The following is a 27,521-nucleotide window of genomic DNA, read 5'->3' as shown; positions in this document are numbered from 1 at the left end:
AACAAAGCATGTAGTACTACTATATGCATTCAACAAAATTCCATTGAGCATTACTCACTTCACAGCATTACCTAAGGCCTGACGTTAGCCCAAGTGGCTGCATTATATAGGAAGCACAAAACAGAAAGCCATACAATAAAACAGTAACATGCATCCATCATCTTTGACTTCCTGTTGTGCTTTTCAAGTGCCCACAGTTCCCAGCCATTCGAACTGGACCGTCTACTAGAAATAGGAATATAAGCGAACCATCTTGGGCACTGTGCAGAGCTGAACGTCTGCAGCCCGCTCATGACCTGACGCAGCGTCCATTATCGACATGGTGAGTACTTGGCCAAAAACAAACGTGCCCAGTGCCACGCAAAGCACAGCTATTGCCAGCTTCCACTTGGTCTTGGCAAAATAGTAATAGTTGTCCAGTTTCACGGAGACGAACAACAGGCACAAACCTAAGTGAAAAGAAAAAGTAGGACACCGTTTGAGTACAGGATTGAAAAGTAATGCCATGCAACACTAAACAACCAAAATGATGGAAATTCTTTGTTTTACCACCAAATGACACTCCATATTTTTATGCATACATAAATCTGCATGCCCATACTGCAGTGCTTTCAGTTTTTCGCTACAATTGATGGAGAAGCCCTACGGCTTATGCTTTTCAACTAAGACATATCCCATTGTGTAAACTTAATGAACCACACCACTAACGAATTTCAAGGGGCCCCCATTCACAGCAAACTCATCCTTTCCTCAACAGGTTTTGCTACAGTTATGATAAGCAGAGGCACTTTTTTTCATGGAGTTTAACCTATATTAAGAGAAAACATATTTAGCTGGACATTCCGCTAAAAAAAAAAAAAGAATACTGGAAATCTGTTTTATACACTGTAGGCACCAGGAGCCCTTGCTATTGATGAGCTTATCAGAGAGCAGAAAAGTGCAAAGATAGGTTACTATGGGCTATTTGTATGGAAGAAGGTGAACCTAATAAAGTTTGTCTTCAATGTTCATATACAACTGGGCTTGTTTTAGAGCACATGAATTCGGAATTATACTAATATTTTGCGAGCAATGCAGGAATTCATATCATCTAGATTCTACTGGGCAATACTGTTAAAAGTACAGAACCTTCGGAATCGAGATGCAAAACTTTCTGAACATTGAAACAAGTGCACAAGATAACGCATTGTACACACATACCAGGAAAGACAAAAATGAAGGTAGCAGCAAGGGAGCCAATGATACGGATGACAATGCTGATGTTTGGCACCAAACAGGCCAGGACAACTGTGGTGCAAAACCAGATCGACACAATTGTTATCCGTCGAAACAGCTCACGCTTGCGTTTAGCATCCTCGTCAAGGCCCCGAAACTGCCCGTAAAGGTCATCCACTGCTGTCCTGTGAACAGTGCACAAGAGACAGATATTAGCCAAATAGTGGAAAATCTCTCAATCGGCATTCATGACGAAGCACACCATATTTAAAAATAATGAACAAAAAACTGGTTACTGCAACCAGTGTGTACAGTTTTAGATTTTAACACAGGGTTAACGTCTCAGAGTTGCAACAAGGATATGCGGGATGGCTACGCGGGATTGTGTGGTAGAGAGCTCCGGATTACTTTGACCCCGCGAGGTTGGGGATGGTGCACCTCAATATACGCACATCTAAGCACTTTTCCACTTACCATCTCCTACTGAAGGAGGATCAGCGTTCGCCCAGCACAAGGCCTATTGAAATATGGCCACTGTAACTGGGCACTGAACATGCCGCCTTGTGGCCTGCAGCAGAAAATGACAGCCACTAAGGCGGGTCTACAGCTTTTGCAAGTGCTGCCTCTTGTACACGCACTACTTATAAAAGAGAATGGTTAACTCTGGAAACTTCACTACAAGAAAGGGTTGTGGAAAAGCCCATATAAAGTTTGAACCAGTTGGCAGTAACAGCAGTCGATTTTCAGATGAGAGCGAAAGGGGCCAAAATCAACAATTTTTTGTAAAACAAGGAAACAGGATGCTGAAATAGGTTTCCATAAAAGAAATTTTACCTGCCAGCAAAAATTAAAATTCCAGTGGCCTTGGTCAGCTATATTCAGTGAACCATGCAATGTCCGAATATAAACATTTATTACATAAAAACTGCCATTTCTGGCAAGACTTCGTAAATAAAGAAAATGCAAAAACAAATGTTTCTTCAGCAGTTCATTTTGCTAGGGTAATACTGCGCAAAAATATTGACAAACGTGGCAGACTAGTCTTATTTTAATGTGAAGTATTTTTTGGGTCTTCCAATTCATTTTGAAACTCCTGGGTTCAAAATGTCAACCAAGGTGAAGTTTCAAAATTCCACAATTGCTTTTGTACAATTCCCTTAATGACAAAGAACTCCCATTTCATCAGGAGACAATTTGGCAACAATGCTCGATGCTGTTGCTCTTCAGTAAACATGCTAAAAAATAAGGACACTTTCACAGAAGTGCACAAATATCACAATTGTGTTTGCAGATCCAATTCAAATATCATAAACAGTAGTGTGAAAATTAATAAAACGAAATGGGGAGGTTAACAATATTCACAGAGAATCAAATATACCTTCAACAAAAAAAATTAGAAATCATTTAAAGTTGAACCAACATGAATGATAATTTTGTGACTATTTATTACAACATTATGTGTGTAATTAACCCCTACGATAATGATCAATTCGGCCGCTGTAGGTATTTGTAACAAGTAAATAAATAAATAATTGTCAGTGAATTTCTTGAACTACGAAGGCAAGACATTTTATTTTTTGAACACACCATGATGATGAAACATGATTGCTTCTCACTACCGTATAAACGCGTGTAAGGGCCGCACCCGTGTAAGGGCCGCACCCCGTTTTTTTGAAGTGCGTATTCTACAAAAAAAAAAAATCCGCGTAAGGGCCGCACCCACACTTTCCTCAACCAATACGTATTCAAAATGCGCGCGCGCGTAAGCTTCTAGGCGTAGTCGATAGATGGCGCAAGGAAACGCGATCATCATCATCGTCACCAGAGTATGTATATATATATTTTGGATTTTATTCGTGTTAAGATGTTCGTGAAGTGGGCTAAAAATTTTAACTTTTTTATTAGTATTCATAGACCCGCCAACTAAAGGTTAAAGCAGGATTTTATCTTTAGCTTCTCACATCTCTATACAAACGCGATATCGGCGCTATCCGTATCGGCATTAGCATCACCAACTTTGGCATGGCGTTCGTGTTGTTCGGTTTGTGCAGTTCAGCCAGCCATTTGCTGTAGTTTTCTGCACTGTTCGATGACCTTCGTGCTAGCTTGTTTTCTACACGGCGTTCACATTTGGCAAGATGGGCAAGTACCTGAATAGCTACACTGCTGGCTAGAAGTTGAAGGTGATCGAGTATGCTCTCGAGCATGGGAAACGTGCCGCCGGCAGAAAATTCGACGTTGACGAGAAGTGTGTTCGACGTTGGTGTGCTCAAAAAGAAGCCTTGCGAAACACCAACAGCACGAAGCGCGCTTTCCGAGGAGAGCGGTGCAAGTTTCCCGATTTGGAAGAAGACTTGCTCCGCTATGTGACTGAAGTGCGGAATGATGATCTTGCACTCACAACGGACATGCTGCATGTGAAGGGACTAGCCTTGGCGACTGTACTTGGGTGGAACCTATCTGCGTGGAGCTCGGTGTCGACGGACATTGTGTCCCGAAGTTTTAAAGTCGCCGGGATATCTTAACAGCTTGGATGGCACGGAAGATGACTGCTTGTGGGGTGACGGCGCTTCGCAGCACACCATCTCATCTCGGACATCAAGTCTGACGACTCGCCGAGTGACGACGATTGAGCACGCATGTCGCAAGAAATGTCGCATACTGCAATAAACGCTCTTCGTTCGCTAACTGGTGCGTTTTTACTTAAAAAAAAAATGTCGCGTGTTTGGGCCGCACCCTGAAAATTGGCCCTCATTTCTTGAAAAAAAAGTGCGGCCCTTACACGCGTTTATACGGTAATTTCATACCGGGATGCTCGCTATTGGTGGAAACGTCGGATGCTTGCTCGCTGCATCATCATCATACCCAGCCACATAGAGAAACGCCTATACTGAGAACATGTCAGTCAGTGACATCAATCTCCTTGTTCTGTAGACAGCTTTATTTAGGATTCATGGGTGCCGCCATCTTGGACTTCTACACGAGTTATTTCCATGCTTTGCATGTCACGAGGTCAGATGATCAAGGTACTGAAATGCCAAACACATCTGTATTGATGTTCTCATGCACATGAGTATAGTGTACTCATGCGCACAGACTGACTTATTTGCTACAGATACGAAACAGCCCCGTTAATCACCCAAGATCCATTTTCTTACTTTGAGCGATTCCATGCTCATAAAAATACCCCTTTATTGGTGAAAGTGAATAGTCACTCAAACTTTAGTCAACACAACAAAAAGTTGCATGCATAATGAGAAGGCAGTAAACAGCCTGTATTGCCATTTGTTGCCAAATGAAAAGTGCCATTTATGCCTCGAACAACTGCATCAATGCAGTGGAAACATCCAAGCAATGATAAGCTTTTGGGACACATTGGCACAGACAAGGCAGGCTTCTTGAAAACAGTTATGTGCATGTGCATGTTCCATTGCACGATATTCCATGCTTTCATCGGCTCTCCAAGACGAAGCATACAGTTCGTAAGTTCATAACTAAAATTACTAACTATTGCATGCTACAGTATCTTTCTCCTCTTTCTAACACATTTTACTAATAACCCATTTTCTAGTAATGATTCTGCCCGTCATTAGCTGTCAATGAACATGCTACGTAACCAAACACACACACATACACACACATGGCACAGACAAAATATGCCTGCCACTTTTTTCTTCAGCATTAGCAGAAGAGAAACAAAGTGCCAAGTTAGAACAATTGCACCGCGTATAGCATTTTCACAAAATACTGAAAAAACGGGCTAACCTGCCACAGAAGGTAAGGATGGGGTATGTAGTGATGATCTTGAGTGCCATGGCCAAGATTCCCACCAATACTAGCGGCTGACGTGCATCATAGAGCTCCAGTATGTCACTAGCCACACCCTGACCAAATGTCAGGTAGCCAAACACCCCTGCCACAGTGTATAGCAAGGCCGTCAAAAGGGTGGCACTCAGCACTGCCTTGGCAAATGTAGATAGTCTCCGGTCTTCAAGGCATGAGTAGATAGGCACAGAACTCACGTGGCACTGTGGAAAATAAAGATGGGGGAGGGCAACATGGTACCTATGTAATGACACAATGCAATTTGCTACCTGGCCTTATTAGACCAGTTTTGTAACATCAATTACCATAACACATACCAGGCTTTTGAACTTGTAAGTTGTAACCAACATAAAAAAAAGTTGTGAATCTTAAATGTGCGCTCTAGACCGCATGAAATCAATGGGTGTAGGCACCAATTTCCAAGCTCGCATGAAGTTCCCAAGTTTGCAGCAACATCTTGAAAGCAGTTAAAAAAACTAGTTTTTTTTATTAGAGGCATCTCTTGAAGAACAATCCTGAATATGGTTGAGGAGAGCGCAGGTAGCTTCGGATCCCCGCAGTTTGTAGGCAAATACTCAAATAAGTGACTTGCTGGATAAACTGTATTTGGACTCTTTTTAATGAGTATGTAATAATGCCCCTTCTGCAGAAGTGGGTTCATGCACAGTACCAGTGTTGTTCAATTCGTAGATGGCACGGAAAATTCAAAATGTGAAAACGCATTAAATGACACTGTAATCACGGCATGCTTTTGGTACACAGATGATTACCAGTTTTGTTCTCATGTAATGAGAATATCAGTTTACTTGCGGATAGAATGAAGGGCCTGTTTCAACACCACTTTAAGGGGTTGATATTAATTTACCTTTTGCTCATACACTTTTAGAGCTTACAATCTTTACATTTTAGACACCTTAATGTCACTTATTTACCTAAACAAAGAAATTGTGATGACCAAGCTCCATAGCTGCTGGGCTAATAAAGCAAGCAGATGAAAAAAGCAACTGTGGAACCCAATTGTTATGTTTCTCAGGGGACCAAAGAATAGGAATGCCTGATATGGGAAAATTTAAGGACACAGTGCAGGGTAAAATAAAAAAGAAAAATCGAAATTTGGTTTTTTGCTTGTTTGGAAATATAAGGCCTTCTTTTAAAGGGGTACTGACAAGAAAATTTTCAGTTTTTTTACGTCAAATGAAAGGCCAAGCCCTCAAGAGACTAGAAAAGGTAGTGCTAAGTGCGAGTGCACCCTGAAAAAGCAATTACAGTATGTTTTTAAAAGCTAGTTTCGGTTCCTACTGTACCCTGACGTCACAACACGGTATGAGCTTCTCGTCACGTGCTGGCACAATACATAGTGACGTTTCCACGGTCGCTCCGCACCGTGGCTCTGTTGATGACGCACAAGCGGCCATTTTGAATGTTTTGGTGACGCACAAGTGGCCATCTTGGAAGTTTTGGTACCTGACGTCATCACAACTAGCCAGACGGCTGTGTGAAGTCACCAGAATTAGCACCGTAGCCTGATGTCAAGCTAATGTCAATGTCGGTGGGTGCGCCATGGAAAATTTGACTTTAATATCAAACTAAAATATCTTATCAGCATTTGCTGATCTTCACACTTGCTCAGAGCAGTCTTTGATACAGGAGATTTCTATGGCAGAGTAAACTCGCCTTCGAAAAAAGGTATCAGTACCCCTTTAACAATATCCAGTGCCCCGCAGATTTTTGCACGTTTTGATTGAGCCAAAAGGACCAGGTTTTCGAGACCAACTGACGAGCAGTCAAGCCCCTTTTTCTCAGACCTTGCACAACCTGAGCTTTCTGCCTCAAGTGAACGTTTGAAAAATCGAAACTGGTAGTTCCTCTGGGCTTAGCAGGTTTATAAAAAAGTGTTCTGGCTATTTAAAGGCACATGGTGCAGTTTTTTTATTAACACGCGTGGCACTTACCGAGTCCGCTTGCCTCGTGTGTGTGAGACCCACATGGAGACTGGATTCTGTGCATTTATTATGAGTTTAGTTGTGCCTATGTCAATTTTGTTGCAGCAGCAAAAGATATTCTTTTGTTGACAAACCAAAGAAACTGTTTAGAAAGCGCAGTACAATTGGAAATCGACACACTTTGGCTACTAACAGAAATTAGACCGGGAGCACTTGTGCGAGCACTTCAGCAAGTAAGCTTTGTCCTCATTCCGAATCACCGCACGGAAAGTGAAACAAACCCGAACGCTTTACCTATAGCAGTTTCTAAAAAAAGGGGGTCTTAAAGAAGCCTTAAAATACATGTGCCTACCCTGTGCCCTTAAGACCTGGTAATTTTTCCAAGCAGGGAAATTCTTTTTTACTGCACAAAACTAAGAAAAAGAAGGTGATAGGGCAGAACACACAATAAAGCAACCATTCAGTTTATTGGTCAGATGGCAGGAATACAAGTACACACTACAGTAAACCTCGTTAACTTGAACTCTGATAACTCAATATATTGATAAAGATTAGATTTTTCCTTGCTGCAATGTCAACTCCATGCATTTTTTACACCTTATCGTAAAAAGTTATAGTGCCAGCCTCCAGATATCTCAAGATCACTACAGCTAAAACACCCAGCTTGAAAGGAATGCTCTGCTTCACTCTCCTGGTGTGAAAAGGACCCCTTACTTCTCCTTTGTAAGAAAGTAGAAGCAAGAGGCTGTTCACTATTTACACATCACCTAGCAGTGACGCGTAAACAGTGGATGAACTCAAGCCGATTAGACTCGATGACCAATGACTGTGCTTGGTGCTATCATTGAGACCCGAGTATTCCTAGTGTGTTCACCGAATAGAGTTTGCGAACTCATATTTCAGGCAGTGTTTTGTTATTCACTGTCACTACACTTTGGCAATGTCCCCTAGGCATGATATACTATAAACTTAACAATTTGACCAGAAAAAATATCTCATGTTCACGAAAGAGTTAGAAACATTAAAAAGTTTATTCATTGGCTTAATTAATAAATTTCACTTCTGGAATGTACCAGTGTAACTGTGAGCAGAGGCTTGTAAAAACAGAAAAGGAAGACAAAAATAAAAGACGAGCACTGATGTCATGAAAATAGAAGCATGACAATAGAAAAAAAAAAAGAGACATCTTAAATCAAGCAAGGTTCTAAATATGACAGTCCATAAACCAAGAGCATCAGGAAGTGGTTGACTTGCCTGATAGCCAAAGCATACTACTGGAACAGCAGTCAAGACATCCTCCAGAGTGTTGGGAGAGCTTCTGGTGCCAGGCGACTTCCAGTCCCCAACAAAGTATTGCACCACGACCAGCAGAACCAGATAAAGGGCAGCAAGCACACCGAACATACTGCAATAAAAGTATCACAGAATGCACCGAGTAAAATTAACCACTATAATTGGGGTAATAACAGACTGCTATTCTAGATAAGCAGGCTGGTTAATCTGAACACAAATGGCAGAAAGGTGATTATTTTACATTTAAGTTTAGCATCTAAAATGCCATAACAGACAAATATGATCAGAGCTTGCCCATATTTTTGAACTAATACATGGCTGTCCCTCATGCATTTCTTCAGTTTGTTTTTTTTTTTTGTTACGATACTTACTAGGGGTAATTCAAATCATTGCTACATCTTATTTAAAGTACACATTAAGAACCAAGAAAACCATATAACCACCAGTCCAGGTCATTTAAAAGCTCTACAGCTACAACATTATTGTATTGTTTCAATATGACATTACTGTTTGTTCTCCGAGATGCTTAAAACAATAAAGAACCTTTTGAAGTCATTCGCAAAGACTGTGCAATACTAAGGGGGTTTTCTAATAAAAATTTATTACTGCCATCAGTTCGTGGCAGTTAGGAACCAAACTGCACAGCCAGTTACTTCCATCTCATTCTGGAATGCGCAGTACCTCCCCTGCATTGGATAATTTACTGAAGTCAAGCCATGATCGGCTCGAAGCATGTGCCTTCCACCTCGAATTTATCAAGTCATGCACCGTGCGGCTCAAATGTTTTCAACAGACACTTGTATTTGCTTTAAATTACTGTCCCGACACTTTGACAGCAACGTATTCATGACTATTTTGCAACACTTCCAAAAGCCATTCTCAAATTCCTGGTGTTTAGCATCAGCAGCAGTGACAGCTTATCTCGATCATGACAAAACATACCTAATGAGTGTTCTCAGCACGAGATGACAATACGATGGTAGATAACTTTTGGGCTGTTAGGGAAATGGGCAAGAAGCAAGTGAGAGTTCAAATCGAAGTGGATGGTTGCGTCTCTACGGGCGATTGCTGGTTGCTGCATAATCATGCTTATTGCTAATTTCCTTCATATTAATTAATAAACATATAGTACAACTTATCAATGCAAAGTGGGATTAATGTATGACATGTCGCTGTAAGGTAGTACGTCTGGAACTACCTACATTATGCTGCGCACCCATGTGGCTGGCTTACACCTTACAGCTTTAGCAGTGCTGCAGGTTGCTTGCGAGGTGGAGATACACAACGTGGCATGTAACATACGAGATCCTCCACTGGCGCGGTGCACCATTCATAAAATCAGCTAATATCTATAATACCTACCTGTTTGCTACGTAGTTGGTGACACTATCGCAAATGAGTAGTAAGAGATTTTATGCTGTTTTTGACACAAAGCTTGTAAAATCTCTGCTGCAGTAGCCCTACAGTACTTGGCTCACATGTTCACGGAAGCCTTGACTACAGATCAACGTTTTCTGGTTGTGTTGAAGTGTTGCAGGGCCCCTGTAAGAACGAGGATGAGCAAGCTTTCATTTGAAATTTCAGCTGCGTTCCCAAGCTGCAGTCATTTCATGGCCACAGCGTGATCTACATGATGCGCTTTTCACTGGGGAATACCAAATCCTGGTGGGAGACCTTAAAATCCAACCAAAAGTGTTTTATGCAGCCACAGCAACACGAGTGCTACAACGTTTAGGCCTACCTGCTGTAGCCATGCAGCATACTGCTATATTAACAGGTTGTATGTGTAGCACGCTTAGGAAAAAAGAAAAACATTTAGCATGCAATATTTTGAAAAGCCACCTTACACTATGGTGAACCCCCTACGCCCAGAGACACCTCCCAGCATAAGGAAGAAGCCAATTTCCTATGGTTGCCCCAGTAACATTAAGGTACTATTATTGTCTATAGTATAAGTTAACGTAAATGAACCAGATGTCTTTCTTTTATGTTTAATGTCCTCCTTCAATTTCCAATTTATACCTATGTCAAGCCTTACAGGAACAATCATTAGTACCAGACTAATGTGACCAACCAGTTGAACAAAGCAATGAGGGCTAAAGTTAGTTTAAACATATGTAAAGAAACAAAGTAGAACTTGGACAAATGCACATGGAATTTGTGTAGGCATCTCCTGAGTGTTGCCACTTGGACAGTGCACTAATAGACCCTTCTTAAGGGGGGATGCCAGGCTAAAAAAACTATTTTTGTGAAAAATATGCATTTTCAAATTTGAGTTATTTTGAATTGAAGGTTCATTAATGAACATGCTCACCAAGTTTGGTTGTTATCTGTGCAGCAGAAAAGAATAAAATGAATTCTTTTCACAAGACGGTGGCACGCATTTGCTGTCGAAAGAGTGTCCGAAACGTCCTTTTGAAGACACGGCTGCAAAGCGGGCAAGAAGCCAAACACGAAGCGAATGCCCACATGTTAGAACGTTTGCTTTTCGCGCCTTTTAGTCGTGGAAGACCTTCTGTTGAGAGTAAACTAGAGGACAAACAAATTAATTAAAAATGCGTATTTTTAACGGTGGCGAAAGCAGAGTCGCTGGTAGACTGGAACCGAAGCTCTAATTGGTGGAAACATATCACGTGACCATCCCCAGCTGGTTTCGCATCAATTCTGATTACTCATGCTGTGTTTGTGTGTTACGCGGCTTATCTGTTCTTTCTCCTGAGAGTTCGTTGCGATCAGCGAGTGGTGCGTTTTGTGACCAACACGTGTTGTGACCAACACAATCACAGCTCGAAAGCTACGACAAAATGAAGACAATTGGATGCAATTGTCACAGAACAGCGTTATGTTGATGAAGGCCCTACTTATGCAGCAGGTCACTTTGATTAATTTATTTTGACCATCAAAATACAGTGAAACCTCGGTGATACAAATCTCACGGGACCACAGAAAATATTCGTATCATCCTAAATTCGTATCACCAGAAAGCATGAAAAATTAGCATGCGACAAAAGAAAAACCCTGAATGATTGTCAGTTAAGTTTTGAGATGTCGGCAATCATACCAGCACTCGTAAATATACGGCCCGTACGCGCGTATTTAATTAATAAACAAGGTGTGTTGTGATTTTAGTATGCTTGTTTGCATGACACCGCAGTACTGCAGCGAAAGAAGCGCTTTGACGCGATGGATCAAGGTCACAAAATTAGAAAACCACGGTCCTGTGTTATGATTTTGTTATTGCGGAGGTGTTGGGGATGTTTTTTGGGAGATTTACGGCCGTGCCCGCACAAGTACAACCTAAACGGTCGCGCATGTTGACGTTGTGAGGCCTGACTCCTTCGCCAATACCGTCCTCACCTTCTTTCGGTCCTCGTGCACCTTTCATAGGATATCTGATGCAAGAGGCAGGCACGTGCAAACACAGTACAACGACAGCAGCCCATGTCGACGTGTTAGAAAAAAAAAAGCATGGCGCTAATGTCCTCTGTAATCTAAACGCGAAGGCACACGGAGGCACATAAGAGCCCCAAAGATTTACGCACACAATGTCGGAGGCAATGACGCGTTTCTGAAGGTTTATTCTGGCCGTAAGAAAAGCGTTTTTCTGACACCGTGATTCTGACGATTTGGCGGTGCGGCGCGCATGCCCACGCTTGCGTTCCCGCGCTCACACGTGCTTGGCGCGTCTTCCGTGACAGCGCAGACAGCACCTCTTCGTACCTGGGCGGTAGCGTACGTTCGTATCAAACGTCGCTGGCTGAAAATCGGTCCGCAACAACCGTACTCCATTACATTGCAGGCCAATGGGCCTTGGCCGGGACCAACGAAAAATTCGTATCACCCCGAAATTCATATGAGCTGTGATAGTATCACCGAGGTTTCACTGTATACAGCTTGCTGTGAAATATTTGAACTCATTTTTCTCAGTTTGCACTTTTGGAAAGAATGAGCCTGTTAGGAAAACTATCATTTCCAAACTGCTTTGCCAATGCTTACAAGGTTGTTTCTAGACCGAAATTTTGTCAGGAACAAGATAAAGTACTTTTCTGATCCCCAAGTATTTTATAACACAAGATAAAATTCAGATGTCTGACATGCAGTGACAACGAAAAAAATTGTCTTCGCTTTTAGAGTCGCGACATTTTTACAAAAACTTGATAAAAAATATGACTGGCCTTATCCTGCACTTCAAACCATCTAGAAAGCATCTAATGATAAACAATTAGTACATTTTCATTATTTTTGAAATGATAGTTTTTTTAAGTTGGCATACATGATTGGTCATAACAACCATAGGTTTTTTTGCATTCCTGCTAAAGTGCTGAAATTTGGAATATGTTTTAATAACAAGCAGATAAGACCTCCCCAAAATTTTCATCAAAGTTAGTGCAGCAGTTCAAAAGTTGACTATTCAGTCCCGCATCCCCCCTTAAGAGTGGTCTTCATTATTCCAAACTCCATGCTCACCTTCTAGTACTACCTAAATAAAACTCAAAAACCAACTATGATGTAACACTCTGGGCAATAATTTATATGCAGGCAATCCGTTGGTGAAGAGTGTCCAATGGTAGCTTTTTCATAAAATGCAATGCATTTTATCAAGATAGATTTACCAGCGCAAAAAGATGAAACACTTAAGAAGGAACACACACACACACAGTGCTGAACTCACAACTAATTTATTACTTCGAACGCAAAGCCTTTTTCAAGGCACACGTTGAAACAACAGAAAGATAACATGATGAAAAGAAGCGATGAAAAACCACGCGGCAACTGCTTGCCGAAAAAGACAATCAACCAAAGGTAACAGCGCAGTCGAAAATTCTTAAATCACAAAGTACACCCCCGATATATGAAAGAGGTGTAAAGGATAATTGCTGCTTCAAACACGTTAAAGCCAGAGAAGCCAAGGCAGCCACACAAGAAAGATAAATAAGATATAAAACGTTAAAACCTAAAATGAAATGTAAGAAATGTTCGAAGTAATAAATCAGTTGTATGTTCAACGCTGTGTGTGTGAGTTCCTTCTTAAGTATTTCGTCTTTTTGCGCTGGTAAATCTATCTTAATCATGAACCAACACACCCAAGCAGCAGTTTTAGCATTTTATCAAACTATGTTACAGCAATACCAACATCTAGTAGCCTGAAGTAATGCCTATATAAGTCTTTCAGAAGAACCCAGTACCTGGGGTACTTGAGAAAATCAATCTTCCGTGAAAAACACATTGGGAGGATGAGAACAATCGATGTGGTGACAATTATGAAGTCCCGGTGCATAAACCAGTGAATGCAGTAACTTGGCCCGTACAAAGATGCAAAAACTGAAAGATAAATATTGCAAGAGATTAGTTAAAATATTCACATCGATATTTCAATATTCATACAGCTGAGTACTGCAGGAAATTATTGAAAGTGACATGAGGAAATGTTTATGCAATTTCCCAAGAGTTCTATGATAAAAACAAGTAAATTTGACAATATAGTGCCTACACTATGTAACAGTGCATTTAGACAAGGCAGAAGGAATGTTTTAAATGTGCCATTGGTTACCTGCACAAATATCACCCATTTTCGACTAACGAATTGCACTACAAGCTTACAAAGCAGAACACAGTGGGATTCTTTTGTACCAGAACAGAACCAGGGTGGGGCAGCATGTGCACCAAGTTGATTGCTTCTACTATTGCTCATAATTAGTCTCTCTGTATTTTGTTTAATTTTCTGTTCACAAAGAACACTGTCAGAGCAAGTTCAAAGCTTTTTTTATAAAAGTTCAGTTTGGGAAATACGTGCTAACAAAGAAGGAAAGAAGGTGACTTTTTTAAGGGCTTGTTTTTGTTTGTTAGACACAATATTAAATGAGAACTAACAGACAATAATGCCAAGGAAAGTATAGGGGATGTTCTTTGTAGTAATTAGAATATAAATGTGAAAAAAGTAAAGTGGACGAAAAGATAACTTGCCGCCGGCAGGGACCGAACCTGCGACCTTCGAATAACGCGTCCGATGCCCTACCACTGAGCTACAGCAGCGGTCATCCTCCCGTCCACTTTATAGGGTATATATGTGGATTTAAATCTAGATGTGTTAGTCAGCGCCGATCGCAGCCATGGCGGCGAGTGTGGAACACTTTTCCTGCCTCTTGGCGTCACGTAGCACGTGATCTTTTACAGCGAAAGCTGTTATGAGATCATTTCACCGGCCGTTTTTGGCGCCGTATTTGTCCGCCGCCGCCGCCGCCGCCGGTGTCCGTAACCAGTATCGATCGAAATAAGAAAAAAAACGAAATAAGAAAAAAACTCCAGGATGGAACGAGGTTCGAACCTGGGCCCTCTGCGTGGGAGCCCAGTATTCAACCTCTGAGCCATGCCGGTGCTTGAAACTGCTTTGCAAAAAGGTCCTATACAGGCTTCATGTCGGGAAGGAACCACATTAGCATATGCAATATAGCGTGGTAGAAGAGTAAAATAAGCACCAAGCGTCGCACAACACGAATTCTGTAACGAGGCGTCACACAATGCAAATTGCGCAACGAGTAGGTTGTGAAATGCTTCCAACCCATTACAAAGATCTCTGCCATAATTCTTCGTCGTCATCAAGCACAGCATCAACAAAGTGTGCACAATGCCTTACATGCGTTTAGCAGGTACCACGGATCTCCGTAAAATGAAGAAAAATGGCACAGTGCCTGCTGCCCTACTTCTCAAAAATTAGAATGATTTAGAGCATAGTGGGTTCCTCGCAAGTGCACTTGTATCGGTTGCCAAGGAAGCCTATAAGCGCAGATCCATTTCCTCGGGGTCTCAGTAAAATTACAATGCTTTATAGCGTAGTGGGTTCCTCGCAAGTGCACTTGGATTGGTTGCCAAGGAAGCCCATGAGCGCATGATCCATTTCCTCGGGGTCTCAGTAAGTTCTGCCCCCCCCCCCCCCCCCCGTCTCTCTCCCACGTCAACGTATGTTATACAGCATGACGGGAGAGGGAAATAGCGAGCGGGCGTCACCCAATGCAAATTACATAACTGGTGGGCCGTTTAAAGCTCCCAACCCATTACAAAGGGCTGAGCCATAATTCTTCATCGTCATCAGTCGTCGCGTCAACAAAGTGCACATAATGCCCTACAGACGTGTAGCTGGTGCCTCGCTTCTCCGCAGAATGACGAATAATGGCTTAGTAGGTGCTTCCCAACTTCACAAAAATTGTGATTTATGGCGTAGTGGGTACCTTTCTAGTCTACTTGTATTGTAGCCCCAAGATAGCTTACAACGGGCTCTAGAAACGCCGCTCTTCCAGCTTTCGCTGTGACTGTGCTGCGGTTTCATCGCAGGCCTGGCGTTTTTTTTACAAACTGGCAGCTGACCAATAATCCCTCGCATTCCCTCGTCCTATGAGCACTGCAGTAGCTCCCCCCTTATCACTACGGCTACGAAGTGTAGCTGAAGAAGTACTCACTGCGATCTGAGAAGTCCCCTACAATGACTAGAAAGGTGATGCATGTGCCATAGCAGTACAGTGCCACAGCCAGTGAGCAACAGCTCCAGAAATGTGGCCCACATGCACGCAGCACCACTTCTTGGTAAGTGGCACAATCATGCTGCCTGGCACAGTAAGCCAGCACAAGCAGGGCTCCCACCACAAAAAGAAGCAGCACCTGTGACATGGGCAATTCATTTTATGTGCAGTTCACATACGCACTACACTGCTTTCCAAAAGAAAGCAAACATACACAAACAGCAATGGGCAAAAGGTTCCCTGTGCACAAATTTGCAAAGCCACAGATTTTCTGCATACCATGGAGGTCACCGACTAATATTTCTGCTGCCAAATACATATACATAGTATTAACTCTTGAATAGGTTAATTTAACACTTTCCTGTCCACGCCTATACCCATCGATAACCCGCTATCGATAGTTTTCAACTTGAAATTCTGCCACGCTAGGAGTGCTTACGGACAGCCAACATCATCCATCTTGTAAAACAGGAGCCATTTTTCCAGTTTCCCGTATTCGTTTATTTTTTCCGCCGCGGAGAGAGCTTTGAAGTGCCACTTAAGTCGAGAGGACCAAGCGCTTGTAGCTTAAACATGGCGTCGACATCGCGCGCCCCTGCCTCTCGGAAACGGCAAATTTTGGCGGATTCCAGCGAGTCTGAGAATTTTTTTTTATGTTGGCAGCGGCACAGACAGCGAAAGTGCGTCAAACAGCCGCGGAACGTCTACAGGTATCTGCCGGTAACTTTCGTTTTGATTTCCGAATCGAGTTGTCGCTGCCACGCTCCGTTCGGATATCTGGCGTGTCACAGTTCTAATCTGCGAGGTATCAACATCGCTTGGGCGGGACCACTTGCCACCGGCTGCTGAATTTATGGAGTTCAGCGCGCGAAAATGACCCAGAGTGGACCTCGGCATTGCGCTCCATAATGCCACGTGGCGTTTCGTCGGAGCCATCGATTTCTTCATGGTCTTCTTAACCTGAGAAATAATTGCCTGGATGTGCAGCTCAACTAATAAATATGCATGAATGCACACTCTTGAGCAAAAGTAACACAGGAAACGAAAGTTTTCTGCGAGACATGCTGCGCAAACCTGTGCTTCGCCGCATCACGTAACTGCATTGCACGGTGGCACGATAGCCACTAGGGCTAACGTTTTCTTTCGTATCTAAATAACGACTAGATAAAATGCTTATATTTGCAGGGATAATGGATATGGCATTCGTGGTTAAAATGTATATTTCAAAATTTATTTTTTGTTCAATTGGTGCAAGGCACCATTGATCTTTTTACAGAGTGTTCTCGTTTTTGTCAAACATTTTCCTATTAAAGTTTTTTTTTTTTTTTCGGAAAATACTTTAGCAATGTTTGCTTAAATCTAATACCATTAGAAAGCGCATTTCTTGTTCTACAAGTTCATATCATATATTAGAGTATCAATGATATTCTGTGGCAGTAGAAAAATTGTTTACTAGAGTACCCAAAATTGGCCTATTTTCCCACGGACAGCAAAGCGTTAAATGGGCCCTGCAACACTTTTCCAAGTAGCCATGGAATGGCTTCAGTAAAGAAACTTACTGCCTCACGAATCGACTGCTGCAAAAATTCTTAGAATCAGTCTAGTACAAGCAGAGTTACGAAGATATGTCGCACACTGTAATTGCTTTCTCTCTTCTCTCGCCCCGACGAAAGCGCTGGAAGGTAAGCAGGGGGGGATGGCACGGGGGAAGAAGGTACCTCATGCGTGCCTCGTGACCTTGAACACATTTTTTTTTCTTCTTCGAACGTGTGATGTCATTTTAGTGCGAACGCGTGCGCGCGGGCGAGTTGCGGCCTCTTGCGGCGGCTGCAGTAACTACCGAGCGCGCCATGTTCAAATCAGCCAATGGCGTGGAACCTGCCTGTGACACCGTAAGCATAATTTTTTGTCGAGGGAAGAGGAAACGCTTTTTAGCTGACTTTGCAAATTTATTGTAAATCCCAGGCCACGCACTGCGCTATAATGTTTGACTCGCATGTTCTCAGGAGCCTCAACTACCGATCGGCAGCATTTTCTGACCATGCTGAAAAAGTGTTGCAGGGCACTTTAAGAGAGACTGGAAACGTTGATAAAAGAGCATATTTTGTGTCAGATACTCTTAATCATCAAGCTATACTTCCAATAAAATTCGTAACTTATTTTCAAATCACAATTTTCAAGATGCTTTCTGGATTTTGACATGTAAACTTTTAAGAACTGTCCGAGCAATTATTATTGATGCTTTACTTGCATCCAAAACACCAATGGTTAGCCTAAAATTTTAATTTTCACGTTACACACCGCAACTAATATGTCTTGACATAAAACATGAGTATGGTAGGGCAAGTAGGTCGTCTTAGTTTCAGCTTTATATTTCAGGAACTGTTCCATATTTTATTGTCAAATCTTTCGTGTCAAATAAGAAAGCTTTTGGCCTTTACAATGTGCAAATTTTACCCAGTAGCCTTTCTTACTTATTTATATTTCAGCACCAAATTTTGGCTGGGGTGTAAAATTAAATGTACCTTTTCTCAAAAAGAAAACAACAGTATGATCGTGAAATTTTGCATACTAATTCCACATGGTAGTGGCATGAATCCCTAGCTAAAAGAACGAATTTCTACATTTATCTCACAAGAAAAAAAAAATACCGTCCTTACTTGTCATGCGCCATAATAAAGACTTTCCAATTAATCTTGTTTTTCTTAATTATAAATCACACAGTTTAATTAAAGTTTTAGGCTTTCCAGAAAAGGTACATCAAGCTTGGAAAATTTTAAAGAAAAGTGGTCATGAAAAAAACGCACTTTTATGTTTAAACACACATGTGGAAAGTGCACATAATATAAACCAATGATTACGCTACAAAAGATCCCATGTGGAAAATTTTCAATCAAAACTTATGAAAATGGCAGGAAATGGATATGTTTAACAGATCTAGCCATATTTATTTTTTAAATGGACACTAAAGGCAAATAATTTATGTCAGAGTGAAAGCTCAATGTATGACAACATCTGAAACGGCAATATTATATACAGCATTGCCCTACTTACCGAGAAATTAAGCTAAATGTATCACACGATGAGCACCACGAGCGGCACATTTTGGAAATGATCCCGATGATGTGAGAGAGTTCGACTACAATTAATCACTCGTAATCAAACTAGCTGCAATAAAAAAAGAACCTTCCGCGCATCAAGAGACGTAATAAAATGCTGCTTGTTTGTTTCTGTTTGATTCATGGAAAAAAGAAGCTCTTTGGCGTTGCCAAGGGGAAGAGCACGCGTGGTTCAAAGGTTCCGTTTTCGCCGAACTGCGCTTCGCCCGGCACCCTGCTTCGCTCACGGGGTCGCGTCTCAGTGGTAGTTTTGGTATCGCGTACTGCTGCGTGTGTTTTGCGCGCTCGTGAAAGTCGCTCTGGCAGAAAATTCGACAAAATGCTGCATGCATGTGATGCTGCCGGATGCCCGAATGGCACACGGTGGCAGTGCACGCCACCGCGCAGTAAAGGTGGGCAACGTTGGGCACAGCAGAAGTCACGTGAGAAACACCGCTTTCAGGCGGGTGATTTGAAGTGCGCTAACGCGATGCAAACCATTAAAACGTGATTTTATTTCAAAATAAGCACTTCCTTGGCACAAAAGTAGCACTACAAGGTTTCTGGACTGTTATTTCAACAATCAACGTCGACTTAATATTTGCCTTTAGTGTCCCTTTAAAAGTACACAGATGCAGAAACAATGATGCAAAACAACATGTAAACAAACACTCTTATCCGCCAGGAGGTGCGGTTCTTGGCACCATTTTTAAATGGCTTCAAGCGCTCCTACGCGCTCGTCACTGTGCGGTTTTGCTCCTCAGAGTGTGTATTATTTTTTCATTATGAAATCAACAAATCGTTTTTTGGTCGATTTACCCTACAATACTCCCTTAAAGCACAAACACATCGAAAATGAGCACACTGACAGCAATAAAAATATTTCTCTCCTGCTGTTTGATTTCAATATATTGATTAAAAAGGTAAAAAACTGTTATGGTGTGCAAAAATATAAGTGTCTTGGCTGCACCAAATTGGATAATGCACCATGTCTCCCTTCATGAAGATTTTTGTTATTTCTATATTTTACTCCTTAAAATCTTCCACTTAAATGTAAACAATGTGACCAGGTAGCAATCTACATAATATCAGATGAATTTATTTTAAAAAGAGAGGGTTATCCGATACTTTAAACAGTATATAATGCGTATCAAAGCTGCACTTGGCACTGTAACGTAGCTAACTTGTTCTGTTATCAATAGGTAATATTAATAATAATTTGTGGGGTTTTACATCCCAAAACCACGAAATGATTATGAGAGATGCCATAGTGGGGGGCTCCGGAAATTTTGACTACCTGGGGTTCTTTAGCGTGCACCTAAGTCTAAGCACACGGGCCTCAAGCATTTTCGCCCCCATTGCAAATGCAGCCGCCGTGGCCGGGAATCGATCCCGCGACCTGCAGGTCAGCAGTCAAGCGCCATAACCACTAGACCACTGTGGCAGGTCCGTTATCAATAGGAGTGGTGCAGGAAGGGAACAGGAGAAAAATTAATTCACTGCCTCGGCTAGGTGTGTAACCTCTGAAAGTTAATCAATAACTCGTTTATTGAAATATCCAACAGTAACACACGGACGTGGGGGCAGACATGCACATAAATTGAGGTAGAGGCAACAAAAGTGAACTTCGGCAAGTGAGAATATTTGGAGCTGAATAAAGTCATAGGGCGGGTGAAAAAAAAAAAAGAAAACCAAGAAAGGGGTGTAAATTGTCAACTGAAATATGGCTACAAAGATCTCTGCTAATGTCAAATTAGAAGGTGAAGCGAAACATTTCTTTTAATCATCAATGCTAAACACGACATAATTAAAGGACATCAAGATACAAAAACAGTTTGTTTAAACTACTATGTTTTACGAGACTTTACAGAAAGCCAGTGAAGTAAGTATGCTATGGATATTAATGACTTTTCAATGCAGTAGCTTTGTATGGTGTCAAAAAATGCATATATATCTATACTTGACACTTTTCATAAAACTCATACTGCCTGCACAGAGAGAGCCACTGCTATGCCTCCAGCTTGGTCAAAGGCATGTGGGAAATTCAGTAAACCAGCTCCAAGAGCAGCATTGATGATGAGAAAAACAGCAGAGATCCAGGAAGAACCTGGAGGAAACATTGCAAAATATCAGATATCTACTCATCACAATACAATGGCTAATCATCACATCATCACATCACAATGGCTAATTCTACGCACACAGTACAGACTACAGTAAAACCTCGGTGATACGATCACGGCTCGTACGAATTTCAGGGTGATACGAATTTTTCTGTGGTCCCAGCCAAGGCCCATTAGCCTGCAATGTATTGGAGTTTGGTTGTTGCGAACAGATTTGCACCCCGCGACGTTTGATACGAACGTACGTTAGCTCGCACTGTCGCAGAAGACGCGGCAGCGTCGCGCAGGCGCGGGCATGCGCTCTGCGCGACCATCAACGGTGCGCCACTGCCTCTGAGATAGTGCACGCGAACCTTGGAGGCCTTTATGCACCTTCGCATTTAGATTACAGATGACGTTGATGTCGCGTTTTTTTTTTCCGACGCGTTCACGCGTGTTCCTGTGCTCGAGGCAGCAGCGTGTTTGTACTGTGTTAACACGTGTTTGCCACGTCGATGCAAGCCATGTCCCCGCAATCAGACTTTCTATGAAACAAGACAAACTTGGGCTGCGGGTCTGTTATGAAGTCCTATGAAAGGTGGACGAAGACTCCAAGAGACGAAGTGGACGGTCTTGGCAAAGGAGCTTGGCTTCTATCTATCGTGTGCAAAGGGCTTCTTAAGCCACTTTCGCAGCAGTACTATGGTGTCACGCAAAAAAAAATTCACAGCACATCCACGGGTGAATGATGAAGATCTTGGGCGAAGTACACCATGAAATCTTCAGTGGTTTCGCCCAGCAGTAATCAAAACAATAGCCCAGTACATCCTCAAAGACGTGACAAACATTGTATGTATTTATACAAGAAATTTTATTAATCGTAAGTGGTAGCTAGACGTGGCTTCCGTTCCCCCTTTATTATAACAGCTTTATGGTCGGTGAAGTGATGGATCGGTGATGGGTCGTAGTGGGATGTTTGCGAAAACGAAGTAGTGGGCAGTTTGCAGAGGTGGCTTCCATTCCCCCTTCATTATAACGGCTTTATGGTCGGTGAAGTAATGGATCGGTGATGGATCATAGTGGGATGTTTTCAAAGACGAAGTAGTGGGCAGTTTGCAAAGGATTGGTGATGGGAGATACTGTTCGGGAGGTACTGCCGGTTACGCCTTACGCCGGACGCGTGACAAGGTTAGACTAAGAGGAGCTTCGCCCCTAAAAGCGTAGTAAGATAGGGGGCTACTAGCGGTCACGGGGCACAACACATCTGGTTCATAATTACACAAGCGCGCATGCACCGTATATCTACGAGTACAAGTATGATCCTTGACGTCTAAAAACTTTACTGGCAATCATTCAGAGGCATTCATGACGTCGCTGCGACCATCAGATACACTAAATCAAAACGTATGCCAACTTTCTTTTGTCGCATACTAATTTTACGTTTTCTGGTGATACGAATTTCGGATGATACGAATATTTTTGGTAACCCTGCGAGATTCATATCACCGAGGTTTTACTGTAGTCAAAAATACAATTTTGTTTTTTCAGAAACCCGGCAGTGTGAAAAAAAAAAAAACATGAGAAATCCAGAAGTTATGCTAATCTAAAGATATGCAGACATTGTCCTATTTACAGATATCACATGAGGAAACTTAAAGGGGCCATGCAACACTTTTCGAAGTGGCCATAGAATTGCTTCACTAAAGGAGCTAATTGCCTCACCGACTGCTGCAAAAATTTTTAGAATTTACAAGCAGAGTTACAAAGATTTGTCGCACGCTGTAATTGCTTTCCTCTCTCGTCCCCACGAAAGCGCTGGAAGCTAAGCAGGGAGGGATGATACAGGGGAATAAGGTATGTCACGCGCGCCTCGTGACCTTGAGCACTTTTAAAGACTATGGTCTTTCTTGGGATACTTCAATGCAGATATTTTGGTCCGCCTGTTCATACTTGTGAACACTGTCGATCAAAAAGCAAATATTACGCATATCTGTGGCGCAACATCAATACGCAAGTATTAGGTGGTGTGTTCCTTTACTAGAAAATACACAGATACATAATTCTAAGGACCCTAGTGTTCCTTAGGCGGTGCTGAAAATGCGACGCTATGAGCCAGATGCAGCGATTCATCATAGAGGAGGAGGACTCAAGCACGCAGAGACGCGGTCAATTTTTTTCTTCTTTTCTTTGAACGCGCGCCATACTTACAGTGCAATCGCGTGCACGATCGCACTGAAAGTACGCCAAGTGGTGGCCTCCCGCGGCGCCACTTGCGTGAAACGAGTCAATGATACCGTGATTTTGAGTAAATAGCATCATTTGTCAAGAGAAGAGGAAGCAATTTTCAGCTGACTGAGAATTTATTGTGAATCCCAGGCCGCGTGCTGTGCTATAATGTTTGGTGGGAGACTCTACTACTGATCGGCAGCGTTTTCTGACCATGCCGAAAAAGTGTTGCAGGGCCCCTATACTGCACCCATATTTTGCCTAAGTAGATGCTATTTAAGATCTCATTTATTCGGATTGGAGTTTACGATATTTATTAACTTCTTTCCTATGCTATTTTTGTTATATTCTTGTATTACTTGTAGAATGGAATATTAATTAGAACTAACAAAAGCCAACAAAAGTATAGGGGATGTTACTTAGAGTAATTAGAATACAAATGTGAAGAAAGTAAAGTGGACGAAAAGATAACTTGCCGCCCACAGGGACCGAACCTGCGACCTTCGAATAACGCGTACGATGCTCTACCACTGCGCTACAGCGGCGGTCATCCTCCCGTCCACTTTATGGGGTATATATGTGCATTTAAACCAAGGAGTGTTAGTCGGCGCCGATCACAGCCATGGCGGCAAGTGTGGAACACTCTTGTTCTGCCTGTTGGCATCATGTATTACGTGATATTTTTACGAGCTGGCAGCTGACCAATAATCCCTCGCACACTACTTGAAGGCATCAAGTCTGCCAGAACGAGACCCTCACTATGAATGAAGGAAAGAAGACGACTTTTTTAAGGACTCGTTTTTCTTTGTTAGACACAATATTAATTAGAACTAACAGACAATAATGCCAACGACAGTATAGAGGATGTTATATGTAGTAATTAGGGTATAAATGTGAAGAAAGTAAAGTGGAAGAAAAGATAACTTGCCGCTGGCAAGTTATCTTTTCGTCCACTTTCGCCCACACAATTAACATTGTGTGTAACAAAGAAAAACGAGCCCTTAGAAAAGTCATCTTTTTTCCTTCATTTATAGAATGGAAGTCTTTGGTAGAAATGCTTTAATGCATATATGCCCAAACTCAGAAAAAATGACAAAAATTTTTTTTTCACAAAAAGTGCACTTCTACCCTCAAAAGAAAGCACAAGTTTTTTATTTACTACCAGGTAAACACAACACTGTTTTTCAAGCCGTCCTACATATACGGCACTGGGCATTACCGGTGCTATGTGCGGGTGTGGTAAGCCTTGAAGCATTTCACGTGCACACCGACATTGCACTTCTTCCTCTCCATGACGTCTTTCATACAAAGCACACGTTTGCCCAGAGAAAGCGGTTGGCACATGGCAGCATGAAAAGCAAGCAATGTCTAGGCTTGCACACGTTGAGAATGAGACCTGCTTGATGTGCTGTAGGTGGTGCTAGTCATCAACTAACGAAATAGCGATATTAGAGTGCACCAAAGAAGCGTCCTACATGTAGGACACTGGGCATATATGGGTTAAAGGAAACCTTTTATATCTGAAACTGTTTTAAAGCTGCTGCATTAAATAGAAAGTGTGCTAAAATGTTTAAAGCATTTTTTGTTTGGCCATATGCACAATCCTTCACACTTTTTTTCTTTTGGAACAGCATAAAAAATGCCTTTATTTGGATGTAAGAATGAATGTGAATGCAAAGTCTGAAAATACTGCAGTAAGCAGTAGCAGGATGCCCATGGTGCCACATTCACTCACTCACACACACACACACACACACACACACATGTAAATTTCTCTCTCTCTTTTTTTTTTGGTCATGCTAGGAATACTTTCCGCGAATGAAATTTTCAGTTCCATGCAGCTTAAGTATGCCTACGTAACATATATAATAAAAATTAGACCAAATAGAAATACCAAGTGGACATGCATGTTTGATCTCTCCTGGAATAGCACATTTGTACCAATGTTCCCAAGTTTATCTTACCAACAACCTACAAGCAAGTGCACATATCACAAAAAGGTCAGTTGGTGTGTACCGTGCGATAGGGAATACATTACAAAAGTACAAACACTGAATACTGATAAAAATAAGCTATGCCTTAGTTATGATTCAACCAAGTAATCGCACATATGTCCTTCAGTTACAATTTGTTGCATGTTTCTATGACTAAAAGTAGCTCTAATGAAGCGAACAGGTTAAGCCTGGGAGAACAAAAGGGGCATTTTTGTAGTCTTTAGCGTAGTAATTATGACATACAGAGAAAAAAACTAGCGTGGAGGAAAAGATCTTGCCACTGGTGGAGAACAAACCTATAACATTTAAATTCCAGTTAGTGTTGCTTGCTACATGATGCCAGTTCGCAAAAAAGAATGTTCTAAATTATTCGCCATGGCTATGAATGGCAATGGCCAGCCCTCCCAAGATTACACATACAGAAATACCCAACAATGTAGACAGGGTAACGGTTGCCGCCTTAGCTCAATATCAGATGCATAATTAGAATGTTGTGGATTCGGTACCCCCCGCCGGAAGGTTGTTTTTTCATCCACATAAGTTCACTTCCCTTTATGTCATAATTACTACACTTCAATTATGACTAAAAAGATTTCCCCTTTGCTTTCATGGGCTTCATTACACTCTGCCTAATGAATAAATAGGCCCCTTGGTCCATTCCACTTCTTAAGTAAAATTAGTTGTGTTACCAAGGTCTAAGTCACTGCAAATAATTTAGCAGAGTAACTTTTTTCTTATATACCAGCTTCAGTTACACTTTGCCACAGTATATGCCGAGACATCTGAAGCGGAAGGTTGTCACAGGACACGGCGTTCTTTTGGCACTAGCCCTGGTTCTCAGTGGTATGCTTCCGATGCTGCTACTGCAAAACCAAACAATCAGTACGCAGCACAGAACTAGCATCAAGTGAACTAGGGCAAGTGCCACGTCCTGCATTTATGCTCGTATTTTGACACTCATTGCTAATGTAAAGAATTTCTCGTCACAGAAATGCGCACATGTCGAATAAAATGAAGGCGTCCCATGCTCAAGCACTAAGTATGGCCTCATGCCATCGCCTCTCATGCTATCACCCGAGTGCCATTATTGGGGATCCCCGTATCCACATTGCTGCCCAGCACGTTTGGACAAGTAAGCGTCAAGCCAAGACTGTCCCTTATCAGTTTAGTTTGATTACGTTGATAACCAAAACCAACAATGGGAAAGCACGTGGAGTAGCACTGGCTTCTTTGCCAACATGGCTAATCGATGCGCTTAACAGAACAATGACACTTCGAATCGGCTTCCAGACATACGAACATCGCACATGACAAGAGCACCAAAAGCAGTCGAACACTGTAACATAGAAAAAAAACCAAGCCAAACGTTAAAGTGCCTCTTTTATATTTCTTAATAATAATAGCTGTTCATGTATCAGATGCTCTTATGCTGTTCTTGTCTCCCTTCGTTCACGTTTTTTGCGCAGTTTTCATGATAATGGAATACCAACTCGCCCAACAGGCCATTATATCAGAGGCAGTCGTTGCAATCAGGGGTTACTAGAACTGAAATCGCACTTAAATGTTTGCATTCTCTATCGCCAATGACACCCATGGATAAAGCTCATCACAGCAGTACGCCCACCAAACAGCAGCTTCAGTTTTGTATTACGACATCACTGAAACAACGAGATAAAGAAAACGCTGCTGCACACTATTCACGAACAGAGCTTCGAGTAACAAAAGTGACGCATGCTTTAAAAAATAATAAGAAGAAAGCAACCGAGAGTGCTAATTACCTTTAGTGCCATTGGATGCGGAAGAAGTTGAACTGTCGTCTTGCACGTTGCCGACTACCGGTGCCTCCAATGATTCCGTCGTAATGAATTTGACGTCGTATTCGGGCACTACTTGAGACGCCGACATCTCAACGCGACTCAAATTGGCGCGTATCTTAATTAGGTACTAAGGTGTAAACGCAAGCAGTGCGTCTGTCGAGCTCTACAGGGACAGCCACATTGTCAACATCGCACAATAGCAGCGCGATGCTAAGGAGCCAAGGCGCCAGACAACCCAAAGTCCAGCGTCACCGTCAGCTGTTTCCTAACGCACGAGCACGGCCCCATCAGCAAGCACATTTGTCACTGGCGAAACTGGCGACAATGCCCCCGACCCTTGCGCACCCTAGTGTTCAGTAGGCTGGTATTCACCACTCACATACCACTCATGTTTACAATGTTCATGTTAAACTTCGACTAATGAAACCATGATACTCCCAAGATAATCCATAATAGCAATTGATTCGATTGTAAACCATTGTAAACTAGTTCAG

At 42.1% G+C, this 27,521-nt stretch overlaps 1 protein-coding gene across 1 annotated transcript; it reads right to left on the bottom strand.

The window, feature by feature from the left end:
* Positions 1–213: 213 nt before the first annotated feature.
* Positions 214–27,275, bottom strand: LOC119373997 (putative sodium-coupled neutral amino acid transporter 7). The gene is made up of 8 exons (XM_037644059.2): positions 26,989–27,275; positions 20,874–20,995; positions 15,731–15,929; positions 13,463–13,598; positions 8,238–8,388; positions 4,981–5,243; positions 1,201–1,400; positions 214–449 (listed from the first exon to the last, which is right to left on the bottom strand). The coding sequence occupies exons 1-8, from the start codon at positions 27,113–27,115 to the stop codon at positions 226–228; spliced, it is 1,422 nt and encodes a 473-aa protein (XP_037499987.1). The 5' UTR covers positions 27,116–27,275; the 3' UTR covers positions 214–225.
* Positions 27,276–27,521: the final 246 nt, after the last annotated feature.

This window comes from Rhipicephalus sanguineus, chromosome 1, assembly GCF_013339695.2.
Source record: "Rhipicephalus sanguineus isolate Rsan-2018 chromosome 1, BIME_Rsan_1.4, whole genome shotgun sequence".
Lineage (NCBI taxonomy): Eukaryota > Metazoa > Arthropoda > Arachnida > Ixodida > Ixodidae > Rhipicephalus > Rhipicephalus sanguineus.
The sequence above is the reverse complement of the archived record's forward strand: the minus strand, read 5'-3'. Positions and strand labels throughout refer to the sequence as shown.